Source organism: Saccharomyces mikatae, assembly GCF_947241705.1.
Source record: "Saccharomyces mikatae IFO 1815 strain IFO1815 genome assembly, chromosome: 12".
Classification (NCBI taxonomy): Eukaryota; Fungi; Ascomycota; class Saccharomycetes; order Saccharomycetales; family Saccharomycetaceae; genus Saccharomyces; species Saccharomyces mikatae.
Genome location: NC_079267.1, coordinates 923,854 through 944,582, shown reverse-complemented (window position 1 = coordinate 944,582; position 20,729 = coordinate 923,854). Strand labels below are relative to the sequence as shown.

The following is a 20,729-nucleotide window of genomic DNA, read 5'->3' as shown; positions in this document are numbered from 1 at the left end:
TGCCTTGCTACTGCGCAGGCAAGGGAGAAGGATCTAATAAGAACATACTTCGACGAATTTCATCTAAAAATCGTACTATATATAGTAACACATAAGAAAATAGAATAACTCTTTATAATACAGTAACAAACTCTATCTATTCTTGGGACTGCTGCCCTCTGGTGAAACGCTCGAATGTTTTACTTACCTTATTCTTCTAAACTTATTATTTCTTTTGCTACCACCCAAGACCGTATTACTTGACCGAGGTGGCTGGGAATTATTATCTTTGAGAAGTGTGTTGGTGAGCTGCTGAGTTGAATTGGATCGCTTCAATATATTTGATTTCGCGAGTTTCCCCTGTTGAAATGAATTTGATGAGGATGAAGATGCGAGACCACCGCTTCTTATATGCGAACTCAAGTTGTGCGTTATTCTATTCGGGCCACTAATGGTATTATTCCTTTTCCTGGTTATTTTTAACTTTTCTAAAGCCGAGGGGAACTGCGTTGAAGTACTCGTTGAAGGCGTGTTAGAATGATGTAAGTCATCAAGGTTATTGTTCAGTAAAATAAGCTTATTAGATGAGGAAGATAGAGGTGAAGACAATTGTAAAGAAGCAGTAGATAATCTTGATATATTCTTGGATGATACGGATCCATTATTAGTGAGAATGTCAAAATTGGGCAGCTTGTTACTGAAGCCTTTTGCAACACGTACAGGGGAGCACGAAAATCTGTTCAAATTGGTCGATTCTGCAATAGTGGAAATGTTAGGTAAATTGTTATTGATATTTTGATTCGGATTAGGAGAAGGAATGCTATTCTTATTCTGTCTATTTAACGTCTCCATATAGAGAGACTGATTCTTATTTACACGAGCGCTTGCAGATGGAGTAACGGTGCCATTGTTGTGTTTCGAAGAATTTCTTAGGGAGGAGCTTCTTTTTAGTTTCTTAATAAAAGATTTCGCTTCAAACTCTTCCAAACTATTATCATCAACTGTCAAATCAACAGTTGGAGGTGGTTGATAATGACTTTGGTGGTTGTTTTTTGTCGATAGCATGCTGAGTGACGTGGAAGAAACATTGTTATGTCTCACCACGGTTTCTAGTTCCTGTATCCTTTTCTTAAGGGCTGCCATTGAATCTAATTCTATTTTCGCTTGATATAACAACTGCTGTTGCCTTGCGCATTTTTCTCTCAATTTTAAGCAGTGATTTTGATAGTATTGGCACTGGTTTGAAAGCCCCCTGAACTGGAATTGAGAGACATTATACAGTGACTCCAAAAGTGGCGGCAATGGCTCGAAAAATATCTTAATGTCATTAGGTAGTTGCTTGGACTCTATAAGTTTAATTATAGAAATATCGCTCGAATTACATATGGGGCACACCTTTGATGTTAATGGAGAGTGTTGAGAGCAAAGAATATGAGCGCAAGAAGTCAACCTCAGTGGATCGCCGTGAGATGTCCTCCTATGGCAAACGCCACAGTACACAAAGGGCTGTTCAAAAATGGAATCCGACATGATATATTACCTTCAACGATATCAAAAATAAGCGGTCTAGCTTTCTTGAATATCTTTGTCTTTCTTTTCTCTTTATATTCTAGAAGTTAACTTAAAAGAGGAAAACGATCGACAAATAGCCGCCAATCCCTTGCCGGCCGCCGCACAAAGCGTGTGCTTTATAGGCTTTTTACAAACTTCCACAACGCTTCCTTTTCAGATGGCGTGGCCTCCCCACAGGCTGCCCACCTGATTTTCAAGTGTTGGTCTACTAGAAAGATGTAACCAGAGAATACATTGTTGCAAAAGAGCTCTTCCCTAACGGAAAATGGCCATTGGGCCCTGGAACATTCAAAATAAAATCGCTGACGCCAGGATGGAACACGATTAGCCCAACGAGCAAGCGTTTTCACAAGAGCACTTTTTACAACGTTTTCTACAAGATTAACCTCGATGATTTGCACGTTGTTGTTGTTTAAGCTTAAACGTGCATCAGCGTCAGTCAAATAGTCAATAGATTTTTCATTGTTCGCAGTTTTTTGGAAGTATGAACTACTGAGCTTATCACCGGCCGCCGTGCTGAATAATCTCACTATACTGGTTTTACCCCTCAACAAATCCTCGATATTCTGTTCTTTCTTATCTCCCATTGAAGTTCCCACCAAATGAGGGAAAAAAAGAGCTCTATCGTCCTTCCAATATGAAGCTGGCGCTATAAATAACTTTCCTTTTGTTTTCTGGAAAACTTGCACGTCGTAAAGTCCGGATTTGCTGAATTCAACAGCCAACTCTTTTACTCTGTGGTTTGTCTTTTCCGAATCAAACATGTCCTTTAGTGAATTTCCCTGGGAGTACTTGGTATGCCTCTTTGGTGCTGCTGCTAAGCCTACGGGTTTGATCAGTTGTTTAATTTGGTATTCTTTCGGTGAAGCTGTTGCCATCATTGGCTTGAGAAATTTTCCAAAGAAAGACATCCGCAGAAGTGTTGGATGATATAACCTTTTGAAAATAAGCTGCATACTTAGTGGCAATTAGTGCAATCTTCGTTAATAAGCGAACTATCTAACCTGATCTTTGTTGTGTGTTAGTAATCCTATCCAGCTATTCTCTTGCGTATCTTTTAAAAAGCGAATCAAATCACTCCTAATAAAATTTCAACTTAGAAAAACTGTTCCAAGGCAAGGGATATGTGCGTGAAGGACAAAATAGACATTTTGCATAACCGCATGATGATATGATGAAGAAGCCTTGCAGATATGCCCTTCCTGTATCGAAGCTTCAAGTATGCCATCTGATCTTTTCCTTGTCTTTTTCAAAACAACTACTCCTAGTACTATCCTTAACGCTGCTCAGGATTGGATGTATCTTTTACCGTTATCAAGAGAACAGTAAGTTAAGTGATATTTACTCAAGTAACATTAGTCAAAGTTCATCTGTTGTATAATGACCCAGGTGGAAACCAATATCTCTCAAAGATATTGATGATAAATCTTGGCATATTGCTGATTGGAGCGGGAGAGGGTCCTGGGAAAGATGCACTCACTCCCTTTTTCAGAAGGGTGCGTTAGAGACAAAAACGCTTCAACTTTACAGCCTTTCTTAGAACGGCCATTCCATTAAATAAAAGTAGTCGCAACCATTCAAGTGTAGAATTAAATAGAGTGGAGGAGAAAACTAGCCATTATTGAAAGGTAGCCCCTTTGACCAGCGAAAACTCCAAAAGTATTGATACTAGTAATTTGTTCTTGATTACTAAAGGTTGAGAACTAAACTGTTTGTCTAAGTATGGCTCCCAAAGTTTCAGTAACTCTAAATCCACCGTGCAATGGGGAGTTTTACAGTTCTAATGATCGAATGTCAGGAGTAGTGAATCTTCAGTTGACGAAAGCGTTATCTATAAGGAGAATTAATGTGATTTTAAAAGGGTTCTCAGAGACTTTAACAAAAATTGATCAAGAGTATATGTTTCAACAAAATGGTATGATGATGCCTGGGCAAGATAATAAATCTTTTCATACATTGATGAAATTTGAACAGAGGGTTTTCCCTCCAGATAATGTATGGAATGCTCTCGATGGAGCATCCAAACCATTTAAAGTAAAACCGGGTTCATATGACTACAAATTTCAGTTTGACAAGTTTCCTAGAAAACCTGACTGTTTGAAAAATCATACAGCAAAGACGATAGCGTTTGTGAAGAGAAGCAATGCGCGATTGCCACCCACATTCAATAGTCAGTGGCAGAAATTTAATAAAATCGATAACTTGGATTTATATTTTTATTCTTTTGGTAAAGTTATTTATATGGTGCAAGTTCAAATAGAATTAGGAAAATCCTCATCTTGGTTCAAACCTTTCCATAAATTAATCAGGGAAATTGAAACTTTTGAATTTATACCTGAGCCAAAAGATCTCATCATAGAACCTGATGATGACGACGAAGTTTCAAATGGTTCCAGTAACATTATTGAAAGTAACGATGCAGCCACAAATAATGAATATTATAAGAATTCAAATTTCAAAGTTTCGTCAAAGAATGTAGAAGTCGTTAATGGAGTGGGATATATAAAAAGCGACAGAAATTTCTCTCAGGCTAATTCTATATTATTAGAAGATGGAGATATTAGAACGAGACCCGCAACGTTAGCGACTTCAACAAGGCAATCTTCTCGCCTTGCGAATGGTATGAAAGTTTTCCCATCCACTTATAAAATAGCATTACCTGACGGAGAAACTAATATAAGAGTAGAAGTTAGAAGTCACGATTTGAAGCAAATATACAGAAAGGACTACTTATTTAAGTCTGGGTGTCAAAATTTTGACAATGTATATGTTGTCATTGAAGGTAATGTAACAAATTTGAGCAAGGTGCAAATTGTGCCACGTAAGTTACAACTTAACTTATTGGAGACAACAACATATTTATCTCAGGGAATAGCCAATGGAAACTACTCATCTTTGAAACTGATTGAGATTGATTTGAACGAACTGAAATCCAATAAACCTCTTTTGAACTTAAATGAAATACGAGAAAGTCCTGATGGTTCCGTGTTTGAATGTGAATTACGGTTGAAAGATCACCCCATTTTAAGGAAGTTGGTGTTCAATGAAGAGGATTATAGGCATCGTGGCAATAGACTGTATAGTTTTAAGACGTGCACAATAAAGAGAATATTCAGTTTTCAGCTGTTGATAGAATGGGTAATCAATGGGATTAGAAAGCAAACCGAAATAAACGTTAACCCTGTTCAAATCTTTTGTCAAGCAAGAGAGCATATTGAAGCAGAAGTATTGCCTAGATATGTGCCGCCACCGACATACACGGAAATGGCGAGCTAAAATTTACAAAAAAGTACTGTATAAACATATATTTTCATGTGCATGTGTAACAAAACAACAAGTTCTTAAAGGAAAGGTGTAAGTGATTGATCCAGAACTTTTTTTTCATTTTCATTTAATATAAAGTGTATATACTTTTCTTTCGCTTTAAAAGAAGAAAAGATTGTAGGAAACTGGAACACACGGAATAAAGAGGTTTTTAGAATGTTTTTGAAGAAATAAAATCATCCACATCATATAAGAAAGAGGAGGAAAAAAGAAAATATAAAAGATAGATACCTTAACCCATTAGAAATAAAGTGATAGATAATTAAATTAACATAGCGACAACAGCGGCAATGAAAACGGATTTGCCAGCCTCCAAGACATTACCAGAACCTTCTGAGAAAGTAGAAATGATGGCTGTGGAAGTTGGTTGGGCAGAGGATGATGCTTCTTGAGAAACAGTAGAAGAAGAAGCAGCAGAGGAAGAGTGAGTTTCACTAGTGGTAGCTTTGGTGGAAGAGGCATGTTCACTGGAGGAAACCTTGGTGGAAGAAGAAGATTCAGTGTAGGAAGCCTTGCTGGAGGAAGAGGCCTTAGTAGAAGAGGAAACGCTGCTGGAAGAAGCCTTAGTAGAAGAAGAAGCACTACTAGAAGAAGCCTTAGTAGAAGAGGAAACGCTGCTAGAAGAAGCCTTAGTAGAAGAAGCACTACTAGAAGCCTTGGTAGAGGATGAAGAAGCCTTACTAGATGAAGAGGCACTGCTGCTAGAGTCATCTAATGAAGCATTTTGTTCTGAACAGGAACTCTTGAAAGCGGAGTAGGCAGCATCGGCGTCATTGTTTGGACAGATGGAGTCTAGGCACTTCTTAATGGCGGAGTTTTCATGTTCACAGTAGCAGGAAACCTGATTCAAAGTGTTACATGTGGAGGACGATTTGCTGACTTGGGCAACACAGGCCAACAAACAAGCTGGAGGGGTTGCCAAAACTTCCTTGGACAACAAAGCCAAAGAGATGACCGAAGATAACAATGTAGTGGCACGCATGCTTAAATATAACGAGTGTCGAACGAGTGTAGTAGTGCTATGAGCTTTGGAGAGGTGTATGTAAACAACAGGACAAATCTATTTATCATCCCTTTGTTTATAACTTCGAGAGTGTTTATAAACGGTGAAAAATTCGTGAAAAATTGACGGAAAAAATGCAAAAAAGAAATAATGATCCCTATAAAGTGTGATGCTTGGGTCTGTTGCTTCTATAAATAGTAGGTTTAATCGGGTAACCAATTATTCTTTAACGTTATAATGGCTCTATTTATATAATACTATCTACAGGAAATGAAATGTATAAAGGTATATTCCTACGTACCTGCTCATTGTTGTGGTGATGTAGGTGGTGTGGATGGTAAGGGCGGAGTAACCTTCAGTAAATTTCCGTCCTCGTCGTATTCCGGGATGGGAACATCCGTTCTTAAGTTTCCATCCTTACGCAATCTATCGATAACAATGGGCTCGAAGAACTTCGTTCCCGTGTAGACTCCTACTAGACACGCAACCCCGACAGTAACCATATCCAACGTGTTCTTTCGCATTGTGTACTCCACTTGATGTTTCCTGTATTTGTTACTTTTATTACTTAATTAATAATATTGTATAGTGTTTCAACCAACTGATTTCTTCGCCGCGTTTCCCTTAGTTTTTGCGAGAAGCTGGTGAAAACACATATGCAAGTAAATGATGTGAACGCAATGAATTACGGCCGAAAATACGAGAGAATGGGGTGTGTGTGACCTCGCTGTATGTAGTCTTAGCAGCAAGGCTATCGATGCATCGCTATTTAAGGTTTGGCTGTGCCACTGGAAACTCTTTGAACAGGGGCAGCTTCTTTTGGTAGCGCATAACATGTTAGGTTATAGAGGGCGCGTCGGTCCTTAACGATGTTGAAATTTTCACTTCGAGGACTTCGTCCCTTTCTTTTCTGAATGGATCAGGGAAAGCAGAGGGAACAAGTAAAGCAGAATCAACCATTCGGAAAACTTTATTCTTGCTCATTTCGATATTGCTCTATATGGGCTTAGCTTTTTTAGCCTCTTCTTCTGCATTTCTAACTAGACCTCTGCTAATTCAATTTGTACGCTTCTCACCAATCGGTTTCCATTCCATTGTAAGACGCTTTAAGCCATTCACAAGTATATCCCGCTACTATACAAAAAAGCCTTACAACATGACTTCAAACTTTAAGACGCTCGTTCGGGACTTTTTGAAACCGGATTTGGACGAAAGATCATATCGATACATTGAATTGCCAAATAAATTGAAGGCTCTGTTGATTCAGGACCCAAAAGCTGACAAGGCAGCTGCTTCTTTGGACGTTAATATCGGTGCCTTTGAAGACCCGGAAAAGCTTCCTGGTTTGGCCCATTTCTGCGAGCATCTTTTGTTCATGGGTTCTGAGAAATTTCCTGACGAAAACGAATACTCGAGTTTTTTAAGTAAGCATGGTGGTTCATCCAACGCCTACACTGCGTCACAAAACACAAACTATTTCTTCGAAGTTAATCATCAGCATCTGTTTGATGCTTTGGATAGGTTCTCAGGGTTTTTCTCTTGTCCGCTTTTCAATAAGGATTCTACTGATAAAGAAATCAACGCTGTCAACAGCGAAAACAAGAAAAACTTACAGAACGATATTTGGAGGATTTACCAATTGGACAAGTCGTTGACTAATACAAAACATCCATACCATAAATTTTCCACAGGAAATATCGAAACTTTGGGTACATCACCCAAAGAAAACGGGCTAAACATTAGGGATGAATTGTTGAAGTTTCATAAAGATTTTTACTCTGCTAATTTAATGAAGTTATGTATCCTTGGTAGGGAAGACCTTGATACTCTATCTGATTGGGTGTATGATTTGTTCAAGAATGTTTCTAATAATGGCCGTGAAGTACCATATTACGCAGAGCCAATTATGCAGCCTGAACATTTGCAAAAAATTATTCAGGTTCGTCCTGTGAAGGATTTGAAAAAACTAGAAATTTCTTTCGCAGTACCTGATATGGAGGAACATTGGGAATCCAGGCCACCGAGGATATTAAGCCATTTGATCGGCCATGAGGGCTCTGGTTCTTTATTAGCTCATTTAAAAAAACTTGGCTGGGCTAATGAGTTATCTGCTGGTGGGCATACTGTATCAAAGGGTAATGCTTTTTTTGCTGTGGATATAGACTTGACAGACAATGGATTGATACATTATCGTGATGTTATTATCCTGATTTTCCAGTACATTGAAATGTTGAAAAACTCTCTACCACAAAAATGGATATTCAATGAACTGCAAGATATTTCTAATGCCACTTTCAAATTTAAGCAGGTGGGTAGGCCTTCATCGACAGTTTCCTCATTGGCAAAATGCTTGGAAAAGGACTATATTCCCGTTGATAGAATTTTAGCCATGAGTTTATTAACCAAGTATGAACCAGATTTGCTTACCCAATATATGGATGCTTTAGTCACTGAAAACTCTCGTGTCACTTTGATTTCAAGGACTTTAGAAACTGATTCTAGCGAAAAATGGTATGGCACCGCATATAAAGTGTTAGATTATCCCTCGGATTTGATAAGGGACATGAAATCTCCAGGTTTGAACCCGGCACTAACTTTACCCCGTCCCAATGAATTTGTTTCAACAAATTTCAAAGTTGATAAAATAGACGGCATAAAACCATTAGACGAACCCATATTATTGTTATCTGATGGAGGCAGCAGATTATGGTACAAGAAGGATGACCGATTCTGGCAACCAAGAGGCTACATTTACTTATCTTTTAAATTACCACATACGCATGCAAGCATCGTCAATAGTATGCTTTCCACACTATACATTCAATTAGTTAACGATGCTTTGAAAGATCTACAATATGATGCCGCTTGTGCTGATCTTCGTATATCGTTCAGTAAAACTAATCAGGGTCTTGATATTACTGCGTCTGGGTTTAATGAAAAATTGATCATTTTATTGACAAGGTTTTTGCAAGGGGTTACTTCTTTTGAACCTAAGAAGGACCGTTTTGAAATCCTGAAAGACAAGACCATTCGTCATTTGAAGAATCTTTTATACGAAGTCCCATATTCACAGATGTCAAATTACTATAATGCTTTAATAAATGAGCGTTCTTGGTCAACCGTAGAGAAACTACAAGTTTTTGAAAAATTGACATTTGAACAATTAATCAACTTCATACCAACTATTTATGAAGGTGTTTTTTTTGAGACTTTAATTCACGGAAATATCAAACATGAAGAAGCAGTGGAAGTGGATTCGTTAATTAAGTCATTGATTACCAATAACATCAATAATTTGCAAGTCGCCAACAATCGTCTGAGATCTTACTTACTTCCAAAAGGTAAAAGCTTTCGATACGAAACTGCTTTAAAAGATTCTCAGAATGTTAACTCATGTATTCAACATGTCACTCAATTAGATGTTTATTCTGAAGAGCTATCTGCCTTAAGTGGACTATTCGCGCAATTGATTCATGAGCCATGCTTCGATACCTTAAGAACAAAAGAGCAATTAGGCTATGTCGTTTTCAGTTCGAGTTTAAACAATCATGGCACAGCAAATATCAGGATCTTAATTCAATCAGAACATACTACACCATACCTAGAATGGAGGATAAATAACTTTTATGAAACTTTTGGCCAAATTTTGAGGGATATGACAAAAGAAGATTTTGAAAAACATAAAGAGGCGTTGTGTAATAGTCTATTGCAGAAGTTCAAAAATATGGCTGAGGAAAGCGCTAGATATACCGCGGCAATTTACTTGGGTGACTACAATTTTACACATCGTCAAAAGAAGGCTAACCTTGTTGCTAAAATTACAAAGCAACAAATGATAGATTTCTATGAAAAATACATAATAGGTGAGAACACGTCAAAATTGATCATTCATTTAAAATCGCAAGTGGAAAATAAGGAGCTTGATGAAAATGAATTAGACACCGCTAAGTATCCAACTGGCCTATTGATTGAAGATGTCGGGGCATTCAAGTCGACTCTGTTTGTGGCTCCCGTTCGTCAACCGATGAAAAATTTCGAGATTTCTGTGCCTGCGAAATTAGAATTAAATAAAAAATGAGAGGTGCTCTTGCAAGATAACGTACAACTATGTATTTTTATAACAACTTCGATCACCCAATCTTAGTATAAATAGTTTAGTTTGAATATTGAAACAAACTAATTATTAAGTTTCAATGTTCAAGATGATGGTCAAGAACTCTTACAAGCAAGACAAAATACAGAGTAGTATATACGAGTAATGTAGACTTTCTTCGACATCCCAATTCTATCGCCCCGCTTGAGACAACACAGAAATCGGACTTCCTATCCTGTCCAAATGAAAATTGTTCTGGGAAACTGGTATTTCAAATCTTGTTTGAAACACTGGCAATTAACTACTGTTGGAAGACAGGCTCAGTCAACTGTGGCATTGTTTCCGTGTAAAAAATAAATTTTTTGATTCAGCCTTTTTAAATAATAACCAAAGAAAGAAACAGTCAATATACATATAGCTGATAATCACTCCGGAAGTCTTGCCTTTTTATATACTTCGGAAAATTTTTAGAGGTCAAGAAAACTTTACCAGAGCGGGTAATGTATTTCAAATAACAAGAAATTTAGGGCATAGGAAGTTTCACAAATCAGTGTATAATAGACATGAAAGCATATCTCATATATCGATTGATGACTTTTAAAACGCAATATAAGCAATCCATGGGTTTATAAAGCAATAGGATAATAAGTAAAGAGGCAATATTAATATACGTATACATACAGTACTTATATATTTATCGTGGTTTATTTATGATCGCTTATCTGAATTTGTTGAAACCAATGTCGTTAGCTCTTTCTCTGAAACATTGACGACAGATGTTCAAACCGTATTTTCTAATCAAACCGGTGTGGGAAGAGCAAACACGACATTGACGGGAGCCTTTACCGTATCTTCTTGGGTGAGAGAACCAGACGTTTTCGTGAGCCATTTTTATCTGAATTTATAGAAGACTTTGTTAGTACTAATGAAATTGATTGATATACATTTCAAACAAAATGCAAAGAGGTTAATGATTGGTTGGTTTGTATATGCAAATTACTCTACATGTCACGTACGCACTGCCAACTCAAAAACAAAACCGTTCTAACTAGCATATGCAGCAGCATGTATTATACTATTCCAGTGCTGAATTGAATCATACTAGGCACTGGACAGTCATCGAAATTGTTTCTCTCAGTCTTGGTAAAATCTACATCTTTGTTGGACTGACAAGTCTTATGTTACTTGTTTATTGGATAAAACTCAAAAACCAAAAAGCAAACAACTCTTCAGTAAAGCTTTAGCCTCTTTATAACTTCGATCTAGATACCTTATTTTCACTATTTTTGTCGGAGTTGATCATTTCATCTCTACGCCTCTGCTTTGTGGCGTTTCGATACCTCGCACTTTCTACTTCGAATTGCTCGTCTTACATACCCTAGTTTACACTTTTGTTCGTGGTATTTCAGTTAAGGCTTAATTTATGGGAATGTTAAACACGCGTGCTATATTACCATCAATTATATGTATATTGCATTAAACACTTTTCCACACCTGTTTCGCGGTGTCCTGTAGGGTGTCCCCGCCAGATGCTGTTACTACGCTTTCCATGGTGTGCCTTGTCCAAGATCCGCTCTATAACCCACTGCGTGAAATTCATAGAACGAAGCGCTGAACACAAGCGCATTGCTAATATCAGATTATAATACAGAAAAAGAAATGGGTTTTCTGGAGGTACAGGTTTATTATACTGCTAGTCCTTTTTTTCGATGTGGCTTTATTACATTTGCCACTCACGAACAAGAATAAAAGAATTTAGGTATTCTAGAATGCCCAAAAGGTAACGGCAATACACTCAAACGGTTCATCGATATCATTGTTCGGAGAACCATCACTGTTACACTATTTCTGCTTTAAAGTTTCAAGACGTATTTTTCGAAAGATGAGCTCTGTTTCCTTTACATGTAATTGTTGTGTGATACAGTTCAAAACCAGTGACTTGCAAAGATATCACATGAAGACTGAATGGCACAGGTACAACTTGAAGAGAAGGATTGCTAATCTGTCACCGATTGGTGCAGAACAATTCGCTGAGAAGTTACAAATTTCCGAGAAGGAGCAGGCTGAAAATCAGGTTGATGAGTTTGGATTCCCTGTTCTAAAGCCTGTTATGAACCAAAGTAACCATCATAATACATTGCCAGTGAGGCAAAAGAAGCCGATTAATTCGAAAAGAGGAAGAAAAGTTGGTGCGAATCTATCGAAGGGAAATGACAAAGATACTGCTACAGAAAAACAGAATAGATCGGTCTCTCCTTCTGGATCAATATCTTCCCAATTATCTAATCTAACTGTAGAAACAGAAAACACAAATACAGATTACGGTGAAGATACGGTTTCTGAATATGGTTTTACAAGTGATTCTAATTATGAGTACGCTACTAGTGATGAGGAATTAGACATGACGGATAAACATGTCGATAAAAAAGAAAATGAAAAAATTACTATCACTGAGTGTATATATTGCGGGAAAAACAGCAGGGAAGTGGAAAGAAATGTGAAACATATGTTCAACGAGCATGGTCTTTTCATACCTGAAAGATCGTTTTTGATAGATTTGAATGGTTTATTAGAATTTCTAATAAGAGTAATTGTCATTGATCATAACTGCCTATGTTGTAACTTCCAGGGCTCTGGCTTAGAAAGTGTAAGAGCGCATATGGATTCTAAACGCCATTGTAGGCTACCGTATGAGACAAAGGAGGAGCGTCAGTTGTTCGCTCCATTTTATGATTTCACTTACGATGATTATTCTAGCAAAAATTCACAAGCTGATAAAGAAGATGTTTCTAAGCTTTCCACCATCCGTGGGACTAATAATGATGAAGAAGATTCTGAAATAGACTCCACGTCTGTTCCAGCAGAAAACGATATCAATGCAAACTATACCACTGTCTCCATTGACGAGTCAGGCCTAGAACTTACATTACCAACAGGCGCAAGGCTGGGTCATCGTGCGGGACAGAGATACTATAGACAGAATCTGCCTTCACAGCCTAATCCTAATGAAAGCAGGAGAACTGTTACAGCTGCCGACAGAAGGATGATCAGTGGTGTTACTGAAAAGCAATATAAGAAGGGTATGAAGAAAATGCAACAACTAGAGAAAAATGCCATTAATACGCAGATTCGTCGGGAGATTAAAAGAGTCAACTTCCAGACTCACTACAGGGATGAGTTGTTGCAATAGGTCAACTTATGTACCTCAGTTGATTATGGTTTATATACCTATTTAAGTAGCATGTCAGGTCACCTTTCAAGCAGACATCTTTTCAATGAGGACAACAGTCATTTTTTTGATTTCTCGGACATATTTGGATTAAACGGCAGACTACTAGGCTCCTTTAATATGACTGAACTACTGTCGTTGGGAGACTCCATTTCCTCGTTAATAGCCTCATTTATTGGTGAGATTGGTATGACAATTTCCTGTTTATCTTCCTCGGTACCGTCAAGGAAACTTCTCAGTAGAAGTGATTTGTTGGCACCATGATCAAGTCTTACCATATCTGAGGAATATTCATCATCCTCAGAAACGGCCTTGAAATGGTTTATTAACTCTTGGAAGTGCAGTTTACTTTGGCTTACGGACCTTTGTGAGATATCTGAATTGGTATCGCAAAAGCTACTGTTTTCTCTTTGTCTTGTATAGTTGTTCATGACGTAAGATTGAGATGTCCATATGTTTAAACTATTCAATCTTCGATTTAATGTCTCAAATGCCTTTGACTGCGGTATAATCATTAGTATACCAAATAAGCACTTATGCAAAAATGGGTGCTTTTGTTGTTCTAAAAGTTGCAAACGCATTCTTGTGAACACGGGGGACTCGAACAACTGAATCAAGATATCTAACTGCACTAAATCATTTAACTTTAATTCGTAATTTGCATACGTTTGTAGCACTGAGTAAGCTAACTCATAATTTTCTGCTACAAAACATAAGGATATCACTGACACGGGGTTGGGGCACCAGGATTTGAATAAGCTATTGAAAAACATGCCTTCCTCGCAAGTTCTAAGCTTGTTTCTCAGAGATGACATTTCCGGCGACGTTATCAAGTTTGTGCTTAGAATCTGAATCATCATTTTCACGAAGGTTATATCACTGTAATTATCCAATATTGAAGAAATCACTTTATAAATACGTTCAGGTGATAAACGAGAAGATATTTGTCTCATGATAAAATTTGCTCTGGTTTTTACCAGTTTGGTATCCCTCTTGAATAAAGTTAATAAGTCCTGGAGAAACTGACGTAAATAATTATCGTTAGAGTCCGAACATAAACTCTGCAGAAGACTTAAAGCTTTCTCTATTAACACAGAATCTCTATTGGATAGTGATTTCAATAGAGTTAAAAACATGCTGTCGTTATGTTTCAAAATTTGGTTTGGGGCCTTGTGATAAATTAAAATGAGCCAGTCCAAGCAAGCAATCTTGGCATCAATCCTACTATCGAAAAATTGTAGTGTCAAACTATTAACGATCGGACCATATGCGATTTTACCGTCAGTTTCTTTGTTCACGTAAGAGCTACATAATGATAGTAACTGACCGTTGACAAGCTGAGCAATTTCCGTGATGTGTGGATCTGAGTCGCTTAATAACTTCAAAAGAACAGAAAGAATCTTTGAGAGAAAAGGAATAAAAACGCTCGGGGAGATGGATAAAATAACCTGTATCCAGTGTAATGCAATCAATTGAATTTCCGCTTCCGATGATGCTAAATTGTTTACCAAAATAGTAATGACTTCGGGGAAATTCAGGTTGATGTCCTGGCCAGGTATGTATTCTTCACCGTCACGAAGTGGTTCTTGGCTAGTTGCCTCGCTATCCAGCAGCTGCTCTTGACTGCTCAAATGTCTTTCATCACTTGCTTCATTAGTATTTGATAACTTGGTATCGTTAGTTTCTATACTTGCAGGGTTAGATAGCCCGCCCAATGCTGTCATTAAAGTTTTCTTCTTTTCGGCAATAAGTGCACCGTCAGCTTTTTTGGTTGGAGTTGAGCTGTTGTTGTATTTATCTTCTAATATTTTCAGTCTTTCCAGTCTCTTCATTTTAATCTCAGTTTGCAATTTTGATATGCGGTCAACTTCATGAAGTAGCGAATCCATAAGTGTATGTGTAACTGTTCTTACATCTTTGTGAGAATCACCTAAAAATGTAAACAACCCCCCAAGAAATGATGGCAGATATGATATAAGCTCTAAACCCGGAGTATTGAGCAGGACTTTAAGCCAGTCGACTAAGAAAACACGGGTATCAGGATTGATGGCGTAGATTCTCTCGGTTAGTAAGGGAATGAATTTCGGTAAAGAGAAGGCCAGTTGATTATCTTGTTCGTATTCTTGTTGATAGGTATCGCCGCTAATTGGATCTGTTTTTATGGCCGGAAGCAAACCGTGTGTACCATTATTCACAATACTTATGTAATTAGATGCTCTTTCTGCAACAATATCTTTGATCAAACGATCTAGTAGCTCAGCTGCTCCCCGGACTGAGTTTTCTGTGTCAGCACTAATTTTACAAAGCACGTCAAATATTTCATTGAAATATACGAGGATTTCACCTTTGGCGATCTTTGCAATGTTATATAAACTTTCACATGCATAGAACCTCACTTGATCATTCTGATCACCGAAACATGCCAGTACTGGAGGAAGGATATTTCTCAAGTAGCGACCAACATCGTTTATACCCAAAGCAATTGCCGTGGCAGCCAGCCCCATTAGTCCTGCATTTCTAGCCATGGGCTGATGTAATGCATACGCATAGTCCCGACATAATTCATCTATTATCTTGTCTATGCGATCGTAATCTCCCTCTAGGACGCACTGTTTGACCAGCTTTTCTAACTCCAAGGCGGCAGCCTTTCGTTTTTCATAAAGCTTGTCACTTAGACCTTTGGCAATCGATTTTTCCATGCTCAAGTTCTTGTCGCAGCCTGAATAAAATAGTTCATCAGCATCGAAAGATGTCTCCTTCTGTTTATCTACCAGAACTCTTTCTCTCGTGTTCTTTTTCGAACATGGCGGGAAACGCGATTTGACAAACAAAGGGGACGAGATATTTCATTAGATTACAGTGTGCTACTGCATTTGTTCCTACGTTTACAGATATTTAGCTAGTTGAAGCTATAGATAGGATTTCAACACTTGTACCATGGATTATCCTTCAAATATTGTGTTATTGTTACTGCAAATAGTTTTGCAGCGTCAACAAACCCTAGCTCATCGGGACAAATCGCTTCATCTGCAGGAGCTGTTAAGGGAGCCCATTATCGATGGTGACATCCTAATGGAGTTCAAGAAACATAAGTTGGTGCAATTTTATGGGCCTCAATATTGCCATGATATATCCTTAAGAGGCCTCAAGACATTGGTGAAGGATATTTTCGCAAACGGGATTCCCAACGTCACACCACATTCAGAAACAAATGAACCAGTGACTGTGGTAGCACTGGCCAATTACTACTATGTACAAAGGATCAACGAACTACAAGAGACAGAACTACCTCAATTGAAAGAGATATTGCTCAGAAAGCTGGAGCACATGACCTAGCACGTATGACGCGATGATCAAAAATTTTTTTATCTCAGTAATAAAAGACGATGCCTAACAAGAAACCGTGCAAGTGCAGGTGCACAGTGGTCATCACTTGTCAACAAGTAAGGATAGTGGTTCAAAGAGGCTGGAGCGGTAAATTGATATTGTGAGATCGAATATGCGTAATCTTATTACCTTGAACAAGGGTAAATTCAGACCAATAGCCTCTACTGTTGAAGATGATGAAGGTGAATTACCTTTAACTTTGCTGGACTCAGTGTTTGATACATTATCTGATAGTATAACGTGTGTACTTGGTTCCATGGATATTGGAGCTATTGAAGTGCAACAATTCATGAAGGATGGTTCTAGGAATGTCTTGGCTTCATTTAATATTCAGACTTTTGACGACAAGTTATTATCATTTGTTCATTTTGCAGATATTAACCAGTTAGTGTTCGTCTTTGAACAAGGTGATATCATAACAGCCACTTATGATCCTGTCAGTTTAGACCCAACCCAAACTTTGATTGAAATTGTAGGTACTATAGATAACGGAATAGCAGCCGCACAGTGGTCGTATGATGAAGAAACACTAGCCATGGTGACCAAAGATCGTAATATGGTGGTTCTTAGTAAGATGTACGAACCCATATCCGAATATCATTTAGAGATAGATGACCTTAAGATCTCGAAACATGTTACTGTTGGGTGGGGTAAGAAGGAAACTCAGTTCAGAGGCAAGGGTGCACGCGCCATGGAAAGAGAAGCATTGGCCAGTTTGAAGGCGTCAGGTTTGGTTGGTAATCAATTAAGAGATCCGACCATGCCATACATGGTAGACACTGGTGATGTAACGGCCTTTGACAATCACGAGATTACGATTTCTTGGAGAGGTGATTGTGATTACTTTGCTGTTTCTTCTGTCGAAGAAGTACCAGACGAGGATGACGGAACAAAATCTACAAAACGAAGGGCCTTCAGAGTTTTTTCTCGTGAAGGTCAATTGGATAGTGCCTCTGAACCCGTTACGGGGATGGAGCACCAGCTGAGTTGGAAACCTCAAGGTTCTTTGATTGCATCTGTTCAAAGGAAAACAGGCCTTGGTGATGAGGATTCAATGGATTTGGTTTTTTTTGAACGAAATGGTTTGAGGCATGGTGAGTTTGACACGAGATTACCAATAGATGAGAAGATAAAAAGTGTATGTTGGAATAGTAACTCTGAGGTACTGGCAGTAGTATTGGCGGATCGTATCCAGTTATGGACTTCAAAGAACTACCATTGGTATTTAAAGCAGGAACTATATGCGAGAGACATTTCCTACATTAAATGGCATCCAGAAAAAGACTTCACTTTGATGTTTTCTGATGATGGATTTATTAATATTGTCGATTTTGCTTATAAGATGGCACAGGGTCCCACATTAGAACCTTTTGATAACGGCACCTCTCTTGTTATTGACGGAACAACTGTTAATATCACTCCTCTAGCTCTTGCCAATGTCCCCCCACCGATGTACTATCGCGATTTTGAAACTCCGGGAAATGTCTTGGACGTTGCATGTGGGTTGTCTAATGAAATATATGCAGCCATCAACAAAGATGCTCTAGTTTTTGCATCCATTCCCAGTATTGAAGAAATGAAAAAGGGTAAACATCCTAAGGTAGTTTGTGAATTCCTCAAATCTGAGTTCACAAGTGAAGTTGACTCTTTGAGACAAGTTGCTTTTATCAATGATTCTATTGTTGGTGTATTACTTGATACGGATAACCTTTCTAGGATAGCACTTTTGGACATTCAGGATATAACTCAACCAACTCTAATAAATATTGTGGAGGTTTATGATAAGATTGTTTTATTAAGAAGTGACTTTGATTATAATCATTTAGTGTATGAGACTCGTGATGGTACAGTTTCTCAATTAGATGCGGAAAGTCAGTTAATGGAAATTACCAAATTTCCTCAATTGGTACGTGATTTTAGAGTAAAAAGAGTTCATAACGCATCATCAGAAGATGCCAGCAACTGGTCTGCGGAAAGTTCTGAATTAGTTGCATTCGGTATCACGAATAATGGAAAGTTATTCGCCAATCAGGTTCTTTTGGCGTCTGCAGTTACTTCCTTAGAAATCACTGATTCCTTTCTGCTTTTCACGACAGCACAACACAATTTGCAATTTGTACATTTGAATTCCACCGATTTCAAGCCCTTGCCTTTGGTAGAAGAAGGTGTTGAGGATGAAAGAGTTCGTGCCATTGAAAGAGGTTCCATTTTGGTGTCCGTTATCCCGTCTAAATCTTCCGTTGTATTACAAGCCACACGTGGTAATCTGGAAACAATCTATCCAAGAATCATGGTATTAGCTGAAGTTAGAAAGAATATTGTGGCAAAACGTTACAAAGAGGCCTTTGTTGTTTGCCGAACACACAGAATTAACCTTGACATATTATATGACTATGCGCCAGAACTATTTATTGAAAATTTAGAACTATTTATTAACCAAATTGGAAGGGTTGATTACCTCAATTTATTTATCTCCTGTTTATCGGAAGATGACGTCACGAAGACAAAATACAAAGAAACTCTCTATTCAGGTATCTCAAAGTCATTTGGGATGGAACCAGAGCCCCTAACTGAAATGCAAATTTATATGAAAAAAAAAATGTTTGATCCTCAAACCTCCAAGGTCAATAAAATATGTGATGCCGTGTTAGACGTCTTACTAAGCAACCCTGAATACAAAAAGAAATATTTGCAAACTATTATTACTGCATATGCATCTCAAAATCCTCAAAATTTATCGGATGCATTAAAACTAATCAGTGAATTAGACGACTCTGAGGAGAAAGATTTTTGTGTAACTTATTTGTGTTTCTTGCAAGATGTCAACGTTGTTTATAAATCAGCGCTATCTTTGTACGATGTCAGTTTAGCGTTATTAGTGGCTCAAAAATCCCAAATGGATCCTCGTGAATATTTGCCATTTTTACAAGAATTACAAGATAACGAGCCTTTGCGCCGTAAATTTTTGATAGATGACTACTTAGGAAATTATGAGAAAGCTTTGGAGCATTTGTCTGAAATTGAAAAGGATGATGTTGTTTCAGAAGAAGTCATAAACTACGTTGAATCTCATGAATTGTATAGGCACGGCCTGGCACTTTACCGTTATAACTCTAAGAAACAGGATGTTATTTACAACGTTTACGCAAAGTATTTGTCATCGAACCAAATGTATGCGGATGCTGCAGTAGCGTACGAAATGTTAGGAAAATTCAAAGAAGCAATGGGGGCATATGAATCAGGTAAAAAATGGCGTGAGGCCATGACAATTGCTGTTCAGAATTTTCCAGAAGAAATTGAGTCAGTTGCAGAAAACTTGATATCCTCTCTGACTTTTGAACATAGGTATGTTGATGCTGCCGATATTCAACTCGAATATCTAGACGATGTTAAAGAAGCTGTATCTTTGTACTGTAAAGCTTATAGATACGATATTGCTTCTCTCGTAGCGATCAAAGCAGGGAAAGGGGAGCTGTTGGAGGAAATCGTGGATCCTGGCTTAGGTGAAGGTTTTGGTATAATAGCCGAATTGCTTGCCGATTGTAAGGGCCAAATTAATTCTCAGTTAAAAAGACTGAGGGAGCTACGTGCTAAGAAGGAGGAGAACCCATACGCCTTTTACGGTCAGGAAACTGAGCAAGCAGATGACGTTTCAATTGCACCTTCGGAGACATCAACAAAGGAATCGTTCTTCACAAGGTACACAGGCAAAACTGGGGGAACTGCAAAAACGGGTGCCTCTAGACGCACAGCGAAAAATAAGCGTAGGGAGGAACGTAAGCGTGCTCGTGGTAAAAAGGGAACTATTTATGAAGAAGAATATTTAGTTCAATCAGTTGGAAGATTGATCGAGAGATTAAATCAAACGAAACCAGATGCTGTGAGAGTTGTCGAGGGTCTTTGTAGACGAAACATGAGAGAGCAAGCACATCAAATTCAAAAGAACTTCGTCGAAGTACTCGACTTATTGAAGGCTAATATTAAGGAAATCTATTCTATTAGCGAAAAGGACAGAGAAAGGGTTAACGAAAACGGGGAAGTTTACTATATCCCAGAAATTGCTGTTCCTGAGATTAATGATTTCCCCAAGAGTCATATTGTTGATTTTTGAACATATCATTTTCTTGGTTATTCATTATGTA

General features: G+C 38.0%; 11 protein-coding genes across 11 annotated transcripts; 5 read left to right on the top strand and 6 right to left on the bottom strand.

Annotated features, from left to right (window-relative positions):
• Positions 1-183: 183 nt before the first annotated feature.
• Positions 184-1,509, bottom strand: CST9 (SUMO ligase CST9; the record flags this gene model as incomplete). The annotated part of the gene is made up of 1 exon (XM_056224500.1): positions 184-1,509. The coding sequence occupies one exon, from the start codon at positions 1,507-1,509 to the stop codon at positions 184-186; it is 1,326 nt and encodes a 441-aa protein (XP_056078412.1).
• A 158-nt stretch (positions 1,510-1,667) lies between these two features.
• ATP10 (Atp10p) lies at positions 1,668-2,507 on the bottom strand (the record flags this gene model as incomplete). The annotated part of the gene is made up of 1 exon (XM_056224499.1): positions 1,668-2,507. The coding sequence occupies one exon, from the start codon at positions 2,505-2,507 to the stop codon at positions 1,668-1,670; it is 840 nt and encodes a 279-aa protein (XP_056078411.1).
• Positions 2,508-3,273: 766 nt separating this feature from the next.
• Positions 3,274-4,827, top strand: ART10 (Art10p; the record flags this gene model as incomplete). The annotated part of the gene is made up of 1 exon (XM_056224498.1): positions 3,274-4,827. One exon carries the CDS (start codon positions 3,274-3,276, stop codon positions 4,825-4,827), a length of 1,554 nt encoding a protein of 517 aa, XP_056078410.1.
• Positions 4,828-5,137: 310 nt separating this feature from the next.
• On the bottom strand, positions 5,138-5,857 carry CCW14 (Ccw14p; the record flags this gene model as incomplete). Its single annotated transcript, XM_056224496.1, has 1 exon — positions 5,138-5,857. The coding sequence occupies one exon, from the start codon at positions 5,855-5,857 to the stop codon at positions 5,138-5,140; it is 720 nt and encodes a 239-aa protein (XP_056078409.1).
• Positions 5,858-6,183: 326 nt separating this feature from the next.
• On the bottom strand, positions 6,184-6,381 carry ECM19 (Ecm19p; the record flags this gene model as incomplete). The annotated part of the gene is made up of 1 exon (XM_056224495.1): positions 6,184-6,381. One exon carries the CDS (start codon positions 6,379-6,381, stop codon positions 6,184-6,186), a length of 198 nt encoding a protein of 65 aa, XP_056078408.1.
• A 497-nt stretch (positions 6,382-6,878) lies between these two features.
• STE23 (metalloendopeptidase) lies at positions 6,879-9,956 on the top strand (the record flags this gene model as incomplete). Its single annotated transcript, XM_056224494.1, has 1 exon — positions 6,879-9,956. The coding sequence occupies one exon, from the start codon at positions 6,879-6,881 to the stop codon at positions 9,954-9,956; it is 3,078 nt and encodes a 1,025-aa protein (XP_056078407.1).
• A 733-nt stretch (positions 9,957-10,689) lies between these two features.
• Positions 10,690-10,860, bottom strand: RPS29A (40S ribosomal protein uS14; the record flags this gene model as incomplete). Its single annotated transcript, XM_056224493.1, has 1 exon — positions 10,690-10,860. One exon carries the CDS (start codon positions 10,858-10,860, stop codon positions 10,690-10,692), a length of 171 nt encoding a protein of 56 aa, XP_056078406.1.
• Positions 10,861-11,853: 993 nt separating this feature from the next.
• On the top strand, positions 11,854-13,161 carry REH1 (Reh1p; the record flags this gene model as incomplete). Its single annotated transcript, XM_056224492.1, has 1 exon — positions 11,854-13,161. The coding sequence occupies one exon, from the start codon at positions 11,854-11,856 to the stop codon at positions 13,159-13,161; it is 1,308 nt and encodes a 435-aa protein (XP_056078405.1).
• A 98-nt stretch (positions 13,162-13,259) lies between these two features.
• On the bottom strand, positions 13,260-15,899 carry VAC14 (Vac14p; the record flags this gene model as incomplete). The annotated part of the gene is made up of 1 exon (XM_056224491.1): positions 13,260-15,899. The coding sequence occupies one exon, from the start codon at positions 15,897-15,899 to the stop codon at positions 13,260-13,262; it is 2,640 nt and encodes an 879-aa protein (XP_056078404.1).
• A 238-nt stretch (positions 15,900-16,137) lies between these two features.
• SWC7 (Swc7p) lies at positions 16,138-16,536 on the top strand (the record flags this gene model as incomplete). Its single annotated transcript, XM_056224490.1, has 1 exon — positions 16,138-16,536. One exon carries the CDS (start codon positions 16,138-16,140, stop codon positions 16,534-16,536), a length of 399 nt encoding a protein of 132 aa, XP_056078403.1.
• A 163-nt stretch (positions 16,537-16,699) lies between these two features.
• IKI3 (Elongator subunit IKI3) lies at positions 16,700-20,698 on the top strand (the record flags this gene model as incomplete). The annotated part of the gene is made up of 1 exon (XM_056224489.1): positions 16,700-20,698. One exon carries the CDS (start codon positions 16,700-16,702, stop codon positions 20,696-20,698), a length of 3,999 nt encoding a protein of 1,332 aa, XP_056078402.1.
• Between the last annotated feature and the right edge of the window lie 31 nt (positions 20,699-20,729).